The 19686-nt window shown below is 43.4% G+C and overlaps 1 protein-coding gene across 1 annotated transcript; it reads right to left on the bottom strand.

Annotated features, from left to right (window-relative positions):
- Positions 1-2312: 2312 nt before the first annotated feature.
- On the bottom strand, positions 2313-10403 carry LOC310662472 (uncharacterized protein). The gene is made up of 3 exons (XM_083409406.1): positions 9352-10403; positions 7033-7132; positions 2313-3387 (listed from the first exon to the last, which is right to left on the bottom strand). Exons 1-3 carry the CDS (start codon positions 10297-10299, stop codon positions 2372-2374), a joined length of 2064 nt encoding a protein of 687 aa, XP_083265532.1. The 5' UTR covers positions 10300-10403; the 3' UTR covers positions 2313-2371.
- Positions 10404-19686: the final 9283 nt, after the last annotated feature.

Here is a 19686-nt window from a genome sequence, read left to right as displayed (position 1 = left end):
GGTAAAAGGCAGGAAAAAATAACCAGAACACAAATTTTGATAGTATGGCTAAGGCAGCAGTATGAGATCCTAAAATATTTGCTAGGATAACTGTACAAGAGAAATGTATCATTTGTAATTTAGCACTTAGCAAAAGATAATGTAACTTTAATACTATTAGGGAGATGCCTCAAAAGTCTATCGGTGGCAGTGGTATTTAACATAGACTTGTACACTGGAGAACTACAGAATTACAACATAATTGCTAGCTGAGTTGATTCTGGAAAGTTCACCGCTTAAGAAATGTTTGCATACTGGCAAATCTCACTGTAGCGTTCTGTGTAAATTATCATGCTTCCATGCTGTGTGTTTTCCCCATTCACATTTACTCTGGATGGGTTTACTAGCACTGACCGTACACAGCTGTTTCTAGATCCTGAAGGGCATTTTGAGATTGATTAACCATCTGCTCATTCTTACTCTAACAGCCGACTAACAACAACATAAGGGAATTTGTCTTAAATAATCTACCAAAAATGTGGGCAACACAAACATTCGTTTCCCAGCAGCTGCTACCATTGGTGTTTCCGATGCCACTTTCTGTAAAAGGATTTGGATTCGATCTGAGTTTTGCGAGTTCTTCTGTACAGCATAAGGTTTGAAGTAACAACAACAACAGCAGTGAGATAAGGAACCCATTCCACAAACCAGTTAAGCCAAAATATTGGATTAAAGCCATTATTGCTTCCCCCCTTTTGCTTGCCAACCCCCTTTTTTATATTATTATTTATCCTTGATTTTCTCTACCCCTTTTTTGTTTGTGTTAGTAGCTTATTGTATTGTAATGTCCATGTTGGAGATACCTTGCAGCCATGCAAACATTTTAACTCAGTGGTGCAGCAACTGCTAGAACATTTGCAAAAGCAAGCAGGGTCTGGTTTCAGATTGGATGGGGGGGGGCATGTGTTGAGATGCAGGCATCTCAGGAGGTTGTTTTTATTTTATTCTATTGTTAAATTATTGAATTAAATGCATTCGTTTGGAATCTGTTTGCTTGCTTGCATCATGTTGCAATAGTTTCTCCTTGTGTTGTACCATTTTCCTCTCATCTCCCTCCCTCCCTCCAACACAAAACTTTTCTGGCTTTGAGTATGCCATTTTGGTACCAAGCGTATCAGTCTAAATCTGTGGAAGGCAACATATCACACCTTTGGGGCCCATGGAGTGCCTACAAATTTTCACATAAGTAGCTGAACTATATACAGTGGTGCCCCGCAAGACGAATGCCTCGCAAGACGGAAAACCTGCTAGACGAAAGGGTTTTCCGTTTTTCAATGCGCTTCGCAGGACGAATTTCTCTATGGGCTTGCTTTGCAAGACGAAAATGTCTTGCGATTCTTGCAATTTTTTTTCGCTCCCCACCCCCTTTTTCTAAGGCACTAAGCTGCTAATAGCCTTTTAGCAGCTAATCCGCTAATCCCTTAAGCCTTTAATACATGCTAATAGCCGCTAAAACGCTAATAGCGCTAATCCGCTAATAGGGTTGCTTCGCAAGACGAAAAAACCGCTAGATGAAGAGACTCGCGGAACGGATTCTTTTCGTCTTGCAAGGCACCACTGTATTGGGCTATGAAGAGATGCCCTTAGAAGAGATTGGCTACTATGCGGTTTAACTCTCTCCTGCTTCACTTAAATTGGCAATGTGGGTGTCAAAGAGATTGGGCAGCATGTGAAGTCCTGCAAGCATTGGCTGCTAATGTGTGTGGCAGAGAGAGACAGAATTGGGGTGGGGCACAGACGCCATGGCGTATGAGAGATTTTGGAGGGCGAGCAGAGAAAAACAGGAAGCGAGCTTAGATGGAAAGACATTGGGAGCTGTGAAGAGTGCTCAGGCATGGGGGACTGTGGAGAGGTGATTGTGATAGATGTACAGGGGCAGAGGGAGGGAGGTGTGGTGGGGGTGAGTTGCCCTGGGTGTCACCACTGAGGGGGGTGACAAAATGCCAGGCGGCACTCACCTTGGGGCCTACAGTGCGCCCAAGCCATGCCCCGTGGTGCAGCCCGCAATATTGGGCGGCCTGCCCTGCCACCCCAGGGGCCCAAGCGGCTTCCTCCACCGCTGTAGATGCCATCCTAGGAAAGGAATCTGGGCAGGCAAGATATAGACGGTTTATATGGCAAGGAGTATTCTTAGAAGCTAGTCACTAGTCCTAACCTTTGGGCTTCTGCTGAGTGGTGAAACCCACTCTGAAACCCCTTTGAGTTTGAGCTCTCTGGATTAAATTCAAATGTACACAAATATTCAATTCAAGCCATTAAAAGGAAACATCGCATGGTTCTACTCACTACAATTTAATTTAATGAAAGGCTTATTTATGGCTGGCCTCAACTTTCAGTCAACCTGACCAATGAACTTCATAAACTTGTGGTTGTCCCGGTATTTGGAGATATTGTTTGGGTTCCAGGTTACGTCCAGCCAGGCCAGGATAATTCTAGGATCCATAACAGCCATAAAAAAGTCCAAGTACCTCCGACAGGCTCGAGTCATCCACTGCCAAATATTTTCCTCATTCTGTGCCTTTTCTTGTTCTTCCAGGATACTCTTAATCCAGTCTAGAGTTGCCTGGATCTTCTGGATCTTCTTCAGTGTCCGCTTTCTTTTATATTTGGTGTGGTGTTCGATCATCTTCAGGGCCTTGGGTTGCACTTCCTTTAGCAGGGCATTGGTGTCTTCATCATAATCCCATATACAGGCTAATGCAAGGTCTTCAGCAGCTTCTTCCCAGTGACCCAAAAGCATATGGGCTTTCCCTCTCCACTTGTAGGCCTGTGCATCATCAGGGTTGAGCTCGGACGCTTTGTTGCAGTCTCTAATGGCAGCATTGGGCTTCTGCAATTTGACAAAGACACTGGCTCGGTTGGCATACAGGAGTGGTGACTGGGGATTCAACTTGATAGCCTCTGTAAACAGATCAATAGCATTCTGCAGTTCTCCTGCCTCCAGGAAAGCATATGCCTCCTCCTTCTTCTCCTCAGCTTTGCTTTTCATATCATTTGTAACCTCCGCATTTTCGTCTCCCATTTCCTGGGGTTCATCTTCATCTGGTTTGATCATTCCATCATCATCCAACTCTAAATCACTCTCCTCACTGGTAAGCTGCTCGGGTGGTTTCCCTTCCTCTTTACCAAGTCTCAGAGGAAAGGCTTCAATTCTCTGGAAACCCGAAATGGTGTCCCCCATGCTCTCCAACGAATCTCTTAGGAAGCTCAGTTGTTTTGCTCTCAAGAGCGTTGGATCCTGTTTGTACAGATTGAGCAAAGCTTGAAGGTCACCAACATTTTTAGCATCCATGATGCCCCGTCCAGCTAGAAGCTTGGATGACCAGCTGGATACAGTAAACTGCCTCTCTTAGGGCAAATATTTTTTAAAAAAGTAAGGCTCATGTACAGACAGTGGTTGAATTAGAAAATCACTTCTATTATGGAGGAGAAAAGGGCCTCATTTCTCATGTGTCCCTCCATGTGGTCCTGCTGCTGTACTTTATCTAAAGCCGCAGAACTTTGAAAGTATCAGTCACTATGGCAGTTTGGTTTATGTCAAGTTCTGCTGATGTCATACATTATGACATCACTGCAGTGTTGAAGTTGACTTTCCAGGTATTGACAACTTAATAGTTGTTGTTTTTTAGAAAATGCTGCATTGGAATGTGTATCTACGCACCTCATCCTTTGTTGTTGTTGTTTTAGTCGTTCAGTCGTGTCCGACTCTTCGTGACCCCATGGACCAGAGCACGCCAGGCACTTCTGTCCTCCACTGCCTCCTGCAGTTTGATCAAACTCATGCTGGTAGCTTCAAGAACACCATCCAACCATCTCATGCTCTGTCGTCCCTTTCTCCTTGTGCCCTCCATCTTTCCCAACACCAGGGTCTTTTCCAGGGAGTCTTCTCTTCTCATGAGGTGGCCAAAGTATTGGAGCCTCAGCTTCACGATCTGTCCTTCCAGTGAGCATTCAGGGCTGATTTCCTTAAGAATGGATACGTTTGATCATCTTGCAGTCCATGGGACTCTCAAGAGTTTCCTCCAGCACCATAATTCAAAAGCATCAATTCTTCGACAATCAGCCTTCTTTATGGTCCAGCTCTCACTTCCATACATCACTACTGGGAAAACCATAGCTTTTACTATACGGACCTTTGTTGGCAAGGTGATGTCTCTACTTTTTAAGATGCTGTCTAGGTTTGTCATTGCTTTTCTCCCAAGAAGCAGGCGTCTTTTAATTTCGTGACTGCTGTCACCATCTGCAGTGATCATGGAGCCCAAGAAAGTAAAATCTCTTACTGCCTCCATTTCTTCCCCTTCCATTTGCCAGGAGGTGATGGGACCAGTGGCCATGATCTTCGTTTTTTTGATGTTGAGCTTCAGACCATATTTTGCGCTCTCCTCTTTCACCCTCATTAAAAGGTTCTTTAATTCCTCCTCACTTTCTGCCATCAAGGTTGTGTCATCTGCATATCTGAGGTTGTTGATATTTCTTCCAGCAATCTTAATTCTGGCTAGGGATTCATCCAGCCCAGCCTTTCGCATGATGAATTCTGCATATAAGTTAAATAAGTAGGGAGACAATATACAGCCTTGCCATACTCCTTTCCCAATTTTGAACCAATCAGTTGTTCCATATCCAGTTCTAACTGTAGCTTCTTGTCCCACATAGAGATTTCTCAGGAGACAGATGAGGTGATCAAGCACTCCCATTTCTTTAAGAACTTGCCATAGTTTGCTGTGGTCAACACAGTCAAAGGCTTTTGCATAGTCAATGAAGCAGAAGTAGATGTCTTTCTGGAACTCTCTAGCTTTCTCCATAATCCAGCGCATGTTTGCAATTTGGTCTCTGGTTCCTCTGCCTCTTCTAAATCCAGCTTGCACTTCTGGGAGTTCTTGGTACACATACTGCTTGAGCCTTCCTTGTAGAATTTTAAGCATAACCTTGCTAGTGTGTGAAATGAGTGAAATTGTGCGGTAGTTGGAGCATTCTTTGGCACTGCCCTTCTTTGGGATTGGGATGTAGACTGATCTTCTCCAATCCTCTGGCCACTGCTGAGTTTTCCAAACTTGCTGGCATATTGAGTGTAGCACCTTAACAGCATCATCTTTTAAAATTTTAAATAGTTCAGCTGGAATACCATCACTTCCACTGGCCTTGTTATTTGCAGTGCTTTCTAAGGCCCATTTGACTTCACTCTCCAGGATGTCTGGCTCAAGGTCAGCAACCACACTACCTGGGGTGTACGAGACATCCATATCTTTCTGGTATAATTCCTCTGTGTATTCTTGCCACCTCTTCTTGATGTCTTCTGCTTCTGTTAGGTCCTTACCACTTTTGTCCTTTATTATGGTAATCTTTGTACGAAATGTTCCTTTCATATTTCCGATTTTCTTGAACAAATGTCTGGTTCTTCCCATTCGATTGTTTTCCTCTATTTCTTTGCATTGCTCGTTTAAGAAGGCCTTCTTGTCTCTCCTTGCTATTCTTTGGAAATCTGCATTCAATTTCTTTCACTATCTCCCTCGCATTGTGCTTGCCTTCTCTCCCCCGCTATTTGTAAGGCCTCATTGGATAGCCACTTTGCTTTCTTACATTTCTTTTTCATTGGGATAGTTTTCGTTGCTGCCTCCTGTATAATGTTTCGAGCCTCCACCCGTAGTTCTTCAGGCACTCTGTCCAGCAAATCTAAATCCTTAAACCTGTTCCTCACTTCCACTGTGTATTCATAAGGGATTTGGTTTAGATTGTATCTTACTGGCCCAGTGGTTTTTCCTACTTTCTTCAGTTTAAGCTTGAATTTTGCTATAAGAAGCTGATGATCTGAGCCACAGTCAGCTCCAGGTCTTGTTTTTGCTTCTCCATCTTTGGCTGCAGAGAATATAATCAATCTGATTTCGATGTTGCCCATCTGATGATGTCCATGTGTAGAGTCGTCTCTTGTGTTGTTGGAAAAGCGTGTTTGTGATGACCAGCTTGTTCTCTTGACAGAACTCTATTAGCCTTTGCCCTGCTTCGTTTTGATCTCTTGCCAGTTGTTCCTTTTATCTCTTGATTCCCTACTTTAGCATTCCAATCCCCTATAATGAGAAGAACATCCTTCTTTGGTGTCATTTCTATAAGGTCTTGTAAGTCTTCATAGAATTGGTCAATTTCAGTTTCTTCAGCACCAGTAGTTGGTGCATAAACTTGGATTACTGTGATGTTAAAAGGTCTGCCTTGGATTCGTATCGAGATCATTCTATCATTTTTGAGATTGCATCCAGTACAGCTTTCGCCACTCTTTTGTTGACTATGAGGGCCACTCCATTTCTTTTACGGGTTTCTTGCCCACAGTTGTAGATATGATAGTCATCCGAACTGAATTCACCCATTCCTGTCCATTTTAGTTCACTGATGCCCAGGATGTCAATATTTATTCTTGCCATCTCATTTTTGACCACATCCAACTTACCCAGGTTCATGGTTCTTACATTCCAGGTTCCTATGGACTTTCCTTTCGCTTCCATGCATATCCGCAACTGAGCGTCCTTTCGGCTTTGGCCCAGCCGCTTCATCAGCTCTGGATCTACTTGTACTTGTCCTCCGCTCTTCCCCAGTAGCATGTTGGACACCTTCCGACCTGAGGGGCTCATCTTCCAGCATCGTAACATTTATATGCCTGTTGTCTTTGTCCATGGAGTTTTCTTGGCAGGGATACTGGAGTGGCTTGCCGGTTCCTCCTCCAGGTGGATCACGTTTGGTCAAAACTCTCCACTATGACCTGTTCATCTTGGATGCCCTGCTCAGCATAGTTCATATGCTGAGTTATTCAAGCCCCTTCGCCACGGCAAGGCAATGATCCATGAAGGGGACATAATCCTTTAGTACTGAAATAAATGCAACAGAATACGTGGTTGCCAAGCTTTTGTTATCCGTTTGAAGCATGGCTACTGCAAGTTTTAATCAGTTCAGTTGGTCAGGTCATTCAACTAAGGCTTTCATACTTTCATAGTTCACTGGCTTTCATACTTTCCGGGAAGTTTATTAAGAATTCATTAGTGAGAAAACCAGCAACTCCAGGCAAGTTTCCTGAATGGTAGCTTGTCCAACATTCCACTGAAGTGTAGAACTGGAGGGCAATGTTTTGAGAGTTCTGGGATATACATCCAGTTAACTGTGTGGCCCAGGAGGCATCACTCTGTGCTTTTAAAAAACCCATAACTCATCGAAACAACTAATAAAAAATGCCCGGTAATCCCAATGAAAGGATCACTTAACACATTGCTTTTTTTAATGCGTGTAAGATGTTCTGAGACTTGAAACTCTGAAGTGTGAATGTGACAAGTGCTTACTTGCAAATATGTGTTGGGGTGCTGTGATGTCTGCAGTTGCCTCTTGAGCACACCATGGCAAACTCAAGTCTGCCTGCATATAGGCTCTCTGTAAAAATATGTCTGTCTGCCTGCAATGGAACCTGATTCCAAGTCTGAGGTTGGTGTGAGCTACCTAAGATGGTTGTCTAAACATGAAATACCAGGTCCAATGGCCACATACAAGCATATCTCCATAGTAATTTTTTTAAAAACCATCACTAACTAGTGACGCTGACAAAGTTCACTAACTTCAGGATTTGGGTACTCCTTGTTATTGAGGCACGGGTACCTTTATCTGAAAACTCTTGCTCTGTTTGGAACTATGCTTATACCCCCATGGTAAATTCAAAATAGAAGGGAAGAAAAGAGGGGGAGCAAAACAAAAAAAAAGAAAATCCTAGCTCCCCCCATTCCAAAGAAGCAAGGCCTCTAGAAAAGAGAACTCTGCTAAGGTGTTGACAATGTGGTTTACACAATAAGAGTTATGTGAATCATTATAAGAGGGCAGTGGGATAAGATTGCACATGGTTTCATAGTCCCTCAAAAAGACAACAAACTGAATTGTGTTGGGCATCATTCCCTTGGCAAACCTCTAAAAGGTAAAGGGACCCCTGACCATTAGGTCCAGTCGTGGCCGACTCTGGGATTGCGGCGCTCATCTCGCTTTATTGGCCAAGGGAGCCGGCGTATAGCTTCTGGGTCATGCGGCCAGCATGACTAAGCCGCTTCTGGCAAACCAGAACAGTGCACAGAAACAGCGTTTACCTTCCCGCCGGAGTGGTACTTATTGATCTACTTGCACTTTGACGTGCTTTCGAACTGCTAGGTTGGCAGGAGCAGGGACCGAGCAACGGGAGCTCACCCCGTCGCAGGGAATCGAACCGCCGACCTTCTGATCGGCAAGTCCTAGGCTCTGTAGTTTAACCCACAGCGCCACCCGCGTCCCTGGCAAACCTCTATAAACCATTTAAATCTTGCTGTGGTTGCCTAGGTCCTCTGCTCCCTCAATTTCCTAAGATCAGCTAGCCCCAAAGCCACAAATGGAAGTCACTGGCAAGCAAACTCACTTAGGTCACGCTCTGAAACACTTTTGATCAAAATAATGGGAGATACTCCAAAATAACGGCACCAGCCTAGAGCTGGGCTAAAATATTTGCCTGATAATTTCCCCCCCAATTTGGGTTTATTTTTTGTCATGCACGTGTGTGACTCTCGAGGGGGAAATCTGATTTGTGAGCACCTGAAACCTATTAATTTCCCGGTGGGATGTAATCTATTAATTGTCAGGATGTACTATTGTTTATAAGATGAGACAAGAGATGCAGAAGGGTTTCTGCTTTCCCCTTTGACTCCAAGGTGCAAGGGTGCTGCAGTCAGCAGTCTTAACAGTGTTGCGGCAATTGGAGAAGTGTGAAATCAGCCGGATAGCTACATTCCTATCATCAGATTGATCCAAGATTCTCGTAGGTAGGTTCCTACCAGAATCCATAAAGATCAAATTGTTCAAACTAACTCCAACTAAAGCTGAGTATAACTATGTTCAATTGAAAGCAATGCGATTCAAAGTAGCAATGACTTTTCCATTTGTTTTAATGGAAACAATAACTTAAGGTAGATTTGAGTCCATCCATTTAGGATGAGTGTTCAAATTACCCTAGGGAGGCACAAATTAATCTTGAATTAAGTTTCACTACACCTGTGAAAGTGCTTATTTAAAATCATTTATTCTCTTCAACATTTGCTGTTAGCATTTTAATTCATGACTGCAGAACCCCAAATACTTACATATCCCGTTTTCTCACATTGTTTTGTTTATTTGCACTACATATGGAACTATCTCATTAAAGTTATTTCATAATTTCATAACTAGTTTTGCAAAAAGGAGGGAAAGAAAATAATGAGAGAGATATTTACATTTCTTTCTATGTGTGAGTTTATTTAGTTATCAGGCCACATGTAGTTGACCTTCAAATTAATGTTTGCGAGTGAACTTAGTTATCACATTTTTCTTTCGGTATTTGTAGATGTTTTCAGGATTCCAGACCACATCCAGGAATGCCATCATTACCCGGGGATCTAAAAGGGTAAGGAAAGATTTGAGATGTTTCCGACCTGCTCTGGCCATTTCATCCCAGGGATTCTCCTCTCTCGGGACTCGCTCTTGTTCTTCCAGGGACAATCTGACTCTTTCTAACCTTCTATGAATTTCCTTTAACTCTCGCTTTTGCTCACATTTGTGATGAAACTCCTTGAGTCTCTGAAGTTTCAGTTGCACCACCTGAAGCAAAGCGTGAGTTTCCTCATCACGATCAAGTTTGCAAGCCATGGTGAAGTCTTCAGCAGCTTTCTCCCAATGCCCTAGGAGCATATGAGCCTTCCCTTGCCACTTATATGGCTGTGCCGATTTCCGGTTCAGTTCAGAGGCCTTCTTACAGTCTCTGATGGCTGCATTAGGTTTCTTTAGTTTCACAAAGGTGCTTGCTCTGTTCACATATGTGACACTGGACTGGGGGTTCAACTTGATGGCATCGGTAAACAATTCAATGGCTCTTTGGAGATTGCCTTTATCAACTGCGTCAAAAGCCTCTTCCCGCTTTTCATCAGCCTGATCCATCATCTCACTGGTTAGTCTCACATTTTCATCTCCCATTTCTTGGAGAATATCTTGGTCGGGTTCAACAATCTCATTGTCCTCATCCGTTTCGACATCACTTTCATCACAGTTTGTGGCCTCAAATATCTCTTCCTCCTCAAGTATCTTTCTCCCAGAGGCACCTGTGTGAGTTTGTAATATATTCTCCACGTGGGTCCGCAATACAGCAAGCTGCCTGTCACCCACAAGCCCAGGATCTTGGCTGTATAAATTGACCAAGGCCTGAAGTTTCTTCACTCTCTTGAGGTCCATGGGAATCAGACAGGACATTTCCAAGAGCCAGCTCTTCAAAAGGGTGAAACTAGTAGCACATCATAAAGCTTGCAAATGAAACCAGTCCTTCAACCTGTACCAGCAAAGAAAAAGGGGATAAAAATTCCACCTCACAGCTTATTGTTGTCACAATCCATGTGCATTCTGATGATGTCATTGTCAGGATTGACATGGCAAGTCTTCAATCATCATAAAAACTTCAGTTTCTTTTTTCCATGGTAGTTTCAACTATATACAAGGAGGATCTATGCATGGAGCTGTTGTGAATGCAGTTTTATCTAAATATCTATCTATCCTCCACAATTGACCAATCTATGAATATCTGGGCTAAAGAGACAAATTTTGGCAGCTATTGGTATGGTTGCACTGGCTGCCTTGGCTGAAGTGGCCTCAAGTGTGATGCTGGACAACTCCAGGGTGTTGATCCTGGGTAACTTCAGCATCCATGCTGAGGCCTGGCATGTGGGGCCAGCTTGGAACTTTATAGTTTCCATGACAACTTAAGAGATTCCATGACACTTAAGAGATGACGCTTCCATGACACTTAAGAGATTGTCTCTTCAGGTCCAATGCAGAAAGGGATTTAACCACAATTGCCTCTTCCAAAAGTTCACTGTGGTTCCCACTTATCAAAACAGAGCACAGCTGAGCTAGTTGTTTGACAAAGCTCCCACTTGCCATACTAAGAATCGCTTTTACAGAATTACAATTCCAATTGATGCCCTTGGTGGTGGTGGATGGTCGGTACAGCAAAGTACAGTACAAGGAGAGACTTTGTCTGTGTGGGCAACCTTGTGTAAAGGACCAATGCCCGCTATATAGAACCAAGAGAATGAACGGAACACATTCGAACAGGGTGGAAAGGGTGAAATGGCTGCTGAGTGATACTGATGACTTCGTAACTTATTAAGTAGCTGTAATGGTTCTAGGGGTTGCTCATGCGTAAGCCGGTGCAAATACCTGGCTGGATTGCCTGAGTGAACCTTTTCTGTCCAGACAGCCACTCACCCATGGCTGTCTCAATCACTGGCAGAATCCGTCAGTGGGCGTTTCTTAAACTTCTTCCAGCAAAGAAGCTCTTTGACGCCTAGTCTTCTCCTACTCTCTCTGTGCGAAAGCCTTCTGCGCAAGGAGGGCATAGGCAGCGGAGGACCTCTACTCGCCCCGCTGGTCCCCGACAAGGAGTCATGGGACCGCCTCGCCGCTTCCCCCATCTGCCCCCCTTCTCCACTGGTGCTACGCTGATTCTCTTCCTCAGAGGATGGGCTGCCTCTCCCAATCCTGGGATGCTCTCCGGAATCCCTCTGGATTTTGCTCTCTCCCTCCGGCACTGATGGCAGTTCCCTGACAGTAGCACTATATGCTTTGGCAGCTAAGAAGATCAGGAGAAAAGATCTAGATAAAATAGTGGTCAATTGCAAAGGTGATTCGGACATTTAAGCTGGCACATTCTACCCTTGCTATCCTTTCGTATGTAACAAATAATTTTTAGGAGACGTGATCGTGGTTTATTGTATCTGCAGTGCCTGATGTTTTTATGGTTATTGTTGTGTTTCCTTTTGTTCCCTTTGTGAATGATGCCATGGCCTTTGGCTAGTGCAATAAGGTTTATATTGATGATGACAACTATGGGGCTGTCTCAGTTTTCATTGATCCAACATATAGGACAGGTCACACATTCAATGAGAGCCAGTGTGGTGTAGTGGTTAAGAGCGGTAGTCTCGTAATCTGGGGAACCGGGTTCGCGTCTCCGCTCCTCCACATGCAGAGCTGGGTGACCTTGGGCCAGTCACACTTCTTTGAAGTCTCTCAGCCCCACTCACCTCACAGAGTGTTTGTTGTGGGGGAGGAAGGGAAAGGAGAATGTTAGCCGCTTTGAGACTCCTTAAAGGGAGTGAAAGGCGGGATATCAAATCCAAACTCCTCCTCCTCTTCTTCTTCTTCTTCCTCTTCTTCTTCTTCTTCTTCTTCAACAACTCAGGGTTGCAGGATGGTAGTCTGTATGCTAGGGGCAGGGCTGGTACATCCCGTTTCACTGCTTGAGAATCTTGCCTTGCCCAACAAACTGCCATGACTCTGCCAGGTAGAGGTGGTATTTGTTACCTGTATTATCCCAGTCCTCCTTGAATTCCTATTATTATCTGATTATTGTGAACTACATTTGGAAATTATTATGACACTGTCACCACCACTTCATGCCTTGTAGAAATGCTTGGATATTGGCTACTCCAGATGTTATGGTTGAAGAGACTAGTTTCACAATTAACCCGTATGGGCAAGGGACTTCACCTAATGGTGGGGAAATCTTGAGTATCGAAGTGTGTGTAATCATTTTCCGAAGCAGAACGAGACTTGCATTTATACATATGATGCCTATTTTAATATAATTGAAATAAGGAAGGTAGAGCTAGATAGCATGGCAGAGACATGATCATCAATGATATCTGTATATTTATTTACTTTCCACACAGGTATCCAAGATACCCAACAACATGATAAAATTAAAACACTACAATAACATTATACGATTTCTAACAGATTTAAGCCAAAACAGCAGCATACTCATGATAAAAACAAGAACAGCAGAATCTCTGGATACACCAGAAAAATAATCTGTTAAAAGTGATATGCCTTCATCATATATGATAGACATGTCCCTTTGCGGGGAAAGTATTGAAGGAGAATAAACACTTTAATGGAAAAAATCCTTGGTTTATAAGTCTTGATCCATTATTTTTTAAAGTGAACACTGAGAACATGTTAACAGCTGCTAGATTGATATATCCTAGGTACTAGAAACCATCTAAAGTACCAAATTGAAAAGAACGGATCATAAAAATGTGGGATCTTGCAGCCATGACCAAAATGAGAAAAGCAAATAATGAAAAATGGGGCTACTTTTTTGATAGATGGACAGCATTTATCAGATTTTGTACACTATAACTGCATAGTTTATATCTTTATTTTAATGGTCTGTAATGAATTATTTAAATACAGTTGGATTATTAGCTTTTATTTAGTTCATTTTGAAATATGTAGACCAACACACACATACCCCACGGATACTGGAACCACCATGAGACTAAATCTAACTTGCGGTAATCTCTTCTGACATAGGGAACATATCAGAATTCACCAAACATAATAAATCCCCTATGCCCAGCTCAAAAACAACACATGAAAAAGAAAAACCAGTCTTTGACCTGCCAGATGTGTTGGACCAAATATAACCTGACACAGGCTCATGGTAGTTCTGTAGGCCAGGAAATTCTGAGGTGTACCAGTCAAGTAAGCTCAGGCATAGGCAAACTCGGCCCTCCAGATTTGTTGGGACTACAACTCCCATCATCCCTAGCTAACAGGACCAGTTGTCAGGGATGGTGGGACTTGTAGTCTCAAAACATCTGGAGGGCCGAGTTTGCCTATGCCTGAGTAAGCTTCAGCATGGACCTTGAAATCTTTCAGGATGATAAGAATGGAGGTTTCCAACACCACAGTCAAGATCACATCTGTCAGCTCATGAAGGGAGGCAGCAGTGTGGGTTGGGCATTAGCAAAATCCCTACCATACTGATTCATGTCTTTTTTTTAAAAAAAAAAAATGTACACCTTAGTTATATGCTTCATTGAGGATTTGCAAAAGATTATTACACAAATATTTCACTCTGAGGCCAAACAATGGCTATACATAAAATGCATAAAGAAATATTGCTATTCATATTGAAACCCTTTTGATGTACCACGAAATTCCTCCAAAGTCTTGCCTGACAAAACTGCTTCTAATTAGCTTCATGCTTCAATTTACGTGACATTTTCTGAAATCCTATAGATCTGCAGAAGCTAGATTGTACTGAACTAATTGTGGCTTGACTTGAAGATCCTCTTCTGCTTCACTGGAGGAGAAACTACATTTGGTTCAGCTTTCACTTCAGGTTCAATGTTGATGGTGATTCTATAAGCAAACTTACACCACCAGAGGGAGACTTCAGGATGATGTACTTTAGCTGGGTAAGAAGTGTAGACTGCATATTTTCTATCAGAAATTGTTGCTTGCATGGCAATGTGGGAATGTTTGGGAGAAATTAATAAGAGTCACATGAGTAAGGGAACAGGAGTGCCTCTATACAGTGATACCTCTGGATATGAAAGCGATCTGTTCCAGAGCCCCGTTCGCATCTAGAAGCAAACATAACTAGTACGGCACATCTGCTCACGCGTGCATCGCTTTTCGTCGCTTCTGCGCATGCGCGCGACGTCATTTTGAGCATCTGTGCATGCGCAAGCGGCAAAACCCGGAAGTAACGCGCTCCGTTACTTCCGGGTTGCCGCGGAGCGCAACTCGAACGCGCTCAACCTGAAGCACATTCAAGACGAGGTATGACTGTACAACTGGGAGTAGGATTTCAAGATTTTAGAGTCTGACATAAAGCACCAGTGTTTTAACTTTCTTATGGTCCTCAAGAGAAGGAGTGATATTTCAGGGTGGAAAGAGAGAATCAAAGAGACAAGCTTTTGAGTTTGGACTGAGAGTGTCAGATGTTTGCTGTGCCCCCGTGTCCACCTGACTTATCCCTCAGGCACTGAAGCTAGGCTTTCCTTGGGATGGTCCAGCTAACATCTTCTGCTCCAGATGCCTTAGACCCTATCCATATACGCTCTACCTTCTAATTTACCGTTCACCACCCCATAATTCCCAGGTTCCACTGCCAGAGTTTCAGGGTCTAATATGCTGGAGAGACCCCATAGCCCACTAGGAGGAAACAAGTCAAAACAAATTAAGACAGCAATGTGAGATCCTTTGAAATACTTCTTGATAGAACAAAGTCTTAATTTACCTAAAGAGCTGAGAATATTGAAAAATAAAAAAAAATAATTAATTTTCAAACAATGCGTGATTCTTCAGAATACAATGTTCTCAAACAGGATTTGACCACAATATACATAGTCCATATACAATTATAAAATAAAACCGAAATAAATAAATCACATGTATGTGAATGCATGGAAGGTAGCGACTAGAACCATTTATAAAACAGGCATAATGGTTAAACAAGATAAGGTTACAAAACATGAACCCCATTAGGTAAAGGTAAAGGGACTCCTGACCATTAGGTCCAGTAGTGGAAAACTCTGGGGTTGCGGCGCTCATCTCGCTTTACTGGCCGAGGGAACCGGCGTACAGCTTCCGGGTCATGTGACCAGCATGACTAAGCCACTTCTGGAGAACCAGAACAGTGCATGGAAATGCCATTTACCTTCCCGCCAGAGCGGTACCTATTTATCTACTTGCAGTTTGACGTGCTTTCAAACTGCTAGGTTGGCAGGAGCAGGGACCAAGCAACGGGAGCTCACCCCGTCGCAGGGATTCGAACCGCCGACCTTCTGATCAGCAAGTCCTAGGCTCTGTGGTTTAACGCACAGCGCCACCCGCGTCCCCATGAGCCCCATTAGACCTAGGTAAAGTATTGGAATGCCCTGAGAAACTGTATCTACTATATTTGTTCAAGACTGAGGAGGGTCCTTGGCCATGTTCCTCCTTGCTTACAAATTAAATAAAGTCAGACCACTCAGACATGAAGTCATACTTTTTTCTTTGGCCCCTAAGGACTCTCAGCTCATTTGTTAGTTTTTGCATCAGGGCACTATCCCCACACATTAGTGTGTCAAGTAGTAAGACTGGCCCCATCTATTTTCCCCCAAAACTGTGCAATGGTCATTCTAACTGCTCTAAGCAGGTGCACTATCAAGTCTTTATTATGTAAGTTATTGTCAAACATAGATAAAAGTGCTAACTGAGAAGCTGGGATTAGGATGGCAGTTTAAGATCTTATCAACTTGTTTCAATACCATTGCCCCAAATTCTTGCACTCTAGTACAACCCAACCATAGGTGGAGGTATGATCACTTTCTGAGCATTCCATCCAGCACCTCGGGAATGCAGATGAATTTATATATAAGACTTCTAGGATTCATATACCACTCATGAACAGTGCCAGATTTACGTATAAACTAAACTAGCTATAGCCTAGGGCCCCACTGTCTTGGGGGCCCTTCAAAAAAAATTAAGAGAGCCAGTGTGGTATAGTGGTTAAGAGCGGTGGACTCGTAATCTGGTGAACCGAGTTTGATTCCTCGCTCCTCCACATGCAGCTGCTGGGTGACCTTGGGCTAGTCACACTTCTCTGAAGTCTCTCAGCCTCACTCACCTCACAGAGTGTTTGTTGTGGGGGAGGAAGGGAAAGGAGATTGTTAGCCACTTTGAAACTCCTTAGGGTAGTGATAAAGCAGGATATCAAATCCAAATCCAAACTCTTCTTACAGGGGAAAAAACACCTGGATGTACATTTCCAAAATATAAGACAAAAAACAAATAAAATAAAACCTCCAAACAGTAACAGTGTTTTGTGTTGTGTAGGCTCCTATGGTGTAAATAATGGGCCCCGCCTGCTAGCCTGCTCCCTAAAATATCACTGGTTTGCTCATTTCTATATACAGTGGTACCTTGGTTCTCAAACTTATTATTTCATGTTATAGCAAGTTTCTAGAGAGTAGATTATGAGTCTTTGTAAATTGTGTTTCTAGAGGAACTTTTGTTATTGCCAAATGTGTTTGCATTATTAAGTTTATTTTGAATAAAAAATCATTTTCATTTAGAGCTTAATAATTATTTCACTATTAATATACTTCTTCTTAATTGTATTTCACTATTAATATACTTCTTAATTGTATTTCAGTTCAACAATAACTTTGATAAAATACATATTTTGTTATGCGCAAATGGCTTTAGATACCTATTAGGTCCATAAATTACCATATAGCATATATTTAACACAAAAAACAGCGACAATTTGTTGTTCACAAAGGACAGCTGGCCTCATTAGCTTTAGTAGCTTAGGGCCTCATCAAACCTAAATCTGGCCCTGCTCGTGAATCAGCTTTAATGACAGTTCCTTATATTTAGCAGATATAGTATAAAAAGGACCCCCCCCACACACACACATTGCTAGCCATGTTGAGAAAATTGTTAGGCATGGAGCTAGAATGAAACCACTCCAATGAAGAGTCCCATCCCAGATAAGTTTTTCAGAAATATTTAATGGCCAATTGTATCAAAAGCCAATGATATGAGAATTAGTGGAGTCTTTCTCCCAGCTAAGAGAAGAAGAAGAGTTTGGATTTGATATCCCGCCTTTCACTCCCTTTAAGGAGTCTCAAAGCGGCTAACATTCTCCTTTCCCTTCCTCCCCCACAACAAACACTCTGTGAGGTGAGTGGGGCTGAGAGACTTCAAAGAAGTGTGACTGGCCCAAGGTCACCCAGCAGCTGCATGTGGAGGAGCGGAGACGCGAACCCGGTTCCCCAGATTACAAGACTACCGCTCTCAACCACTACACCACACTGGCTCTCTAAGGGCAACCAATGTTCTTTCAATGGAAACCATATTGAATTGGAACAAGAGAACTACCATCAGATTGTCTGGAATTGCATAGGAACTGCCTGCTCAATCACCTTACCAGGGGCATACAAAGGGGGTGGTGGAGGGGGTGGGCTGCCCCGGGCACCGCTGGGGTGTGTGTGACAAGATGGCCTGTTGCCTCCCCCCAGTTGTAGAACGGTGGAAGGTGCGCATGCAGTCAGTGTGGGCGCTGCTCATGCCGCGTCCGCACAGCATCCACATGGGTTGCGGCTCACACACGGCATATGTACGGGTGTCTGTATGGGCTGCCGCTCACGCACGGCATCCGTACGGTTGTCTGTACATGTGTGGCGTGCATACGGGCGTCTGTATGGGCTGCCGCTCGCATGCAGTGTCTGTACAGGCTGCTGTGTGTGTGCAGTCCATATGGGCTGCCGCACATGCGCAGTCCGTACAATGTTGTGCATGCGTCATTGGGCGGTTTGCCCCGCCCCTTGGCATCCTGCCCCGGTTGATGGAGAGGGTTTCTCTGCCACTGCATCTTACTCAGAAAGAGAAGACTTGTAATTAGCTGTTCATTTGAATTGTCTTCAAAACCCCAAAACCCCTTTGATGTCAGATGCAAGGAGACTGTGTCTTCGTTCCTGTTCATCTTAAGAACTCAGCATTCTCCCCCAAAACAAGAAAATCTATGGCAGCTTTCACAACACAAGAATTATCTCCGGTTCTTGAAGTGAGAAATTGGTGTTACTAGGTGGGATCACCATAAGAAGCTTTTTACAACCATGCATGATAAACCAATTGTAAGCTGTAGAATGGAAAGATATTGAAAGTTCTATAGAGCTGATTGATCAGAAGACTGAAGAATTAGCGCCATCTTTTTAAGGGCAAACCAGGGCACAGTTCAGAAAGCATACTTCCCCCTGCAAAGATTCATTATAACTGAATAATGGCTATAACAGCAAATTTACTGGAGCAAAAACACCACATTATTGTAGAAATAATTAGTTGGTATTATGTGGGCAGTGGAGCACTTACAAATGGGAAAAGGCTATTTAGAATGAACAACCTTTTTTATATTAAAAAACAACAACCCTCAACCACAGCATTTTGCTAGTCATTTTGATGGCACATCATTCCAGGGGTTTCACTGATTTTGACCTTGATACGTCCCTGATATCTTCGTGAGACGAAAAGGCGAAGGAGTAAGCCCTACACAAATCTGACGTGGAATCATAGAATCATAGTTGGAAGGGACCCCAAGGGGCATCTAGTCCAACCCCCTGCAATATCTCAGCTAAAGCATCCATGACAGATGGCCATCAAACCTCTGTTTAAAAACCTCCAAGGAAGGAGAGTCCACCACCTCTGGTGGGAGTCCTTTCCACTGCTGAACAGTTCTTACTGTCAGAAAGTTATCCCTAAGTTTAGTCAGAATCTCCTTTCTTGCAACTTGAAGCCATTGGTTTGAGTTCTACCCTCCAGAGCAGGAGAAAACAAGCATGCTCCCTCCTCCATGTGACAGCCCTTAAGATATTTGAAGATGGCTTTCATATCTCATCTCAGTCTCCTTTTTTCCAGTCTAAACATACTCAACTCCTTCAAGTGCTCCTCACAAGGCTTGGTTTCCAGACCCCTGATCATCTTGGTTGCCCTCCTCTGCACACTTTCCAGCTGCTCAACATCCTTCTTAAATTGTAGCCTGGTATTCCCTTATCACCTCTTTTCCTATCTTTCCACAGCTCCCTCCTTACATCATTTATTCTGTTATCACCAGGTTGGGCATCACTTTCCTTTTGGGTGAACACAGAGGCAAAGTCGGTGTTGAGTATTTCCGCCTTTTCTCTGTCACCCAATGGAGTCTCTAAAACAGTTTGATGGTGTCTTGTACGCCTCCTTTCAGCAACTCCTGCAGCCAAGCTGCTTTCCTTTAGGCTATGTCAGTGAGACCAAGAGTGGGGTCTTGTC

This window comes from Podarcis tiliguerta (genome assembly GCF_965153285.1).
Source record: "Podarcis tiliguerta genome assembly, chromosome: 13".
In the NCBI taxonomy this organism is placed as follows: domain Eukaryota; kingdom Metazoa; phylum Chordata; class Lepidosauria; order Squamata; family Lacertidae; genus Podarcis; species Podarcis tiliguerta.
This window is presented reverse-complemented; position numbering and strand designations above follow the sequence as displayed.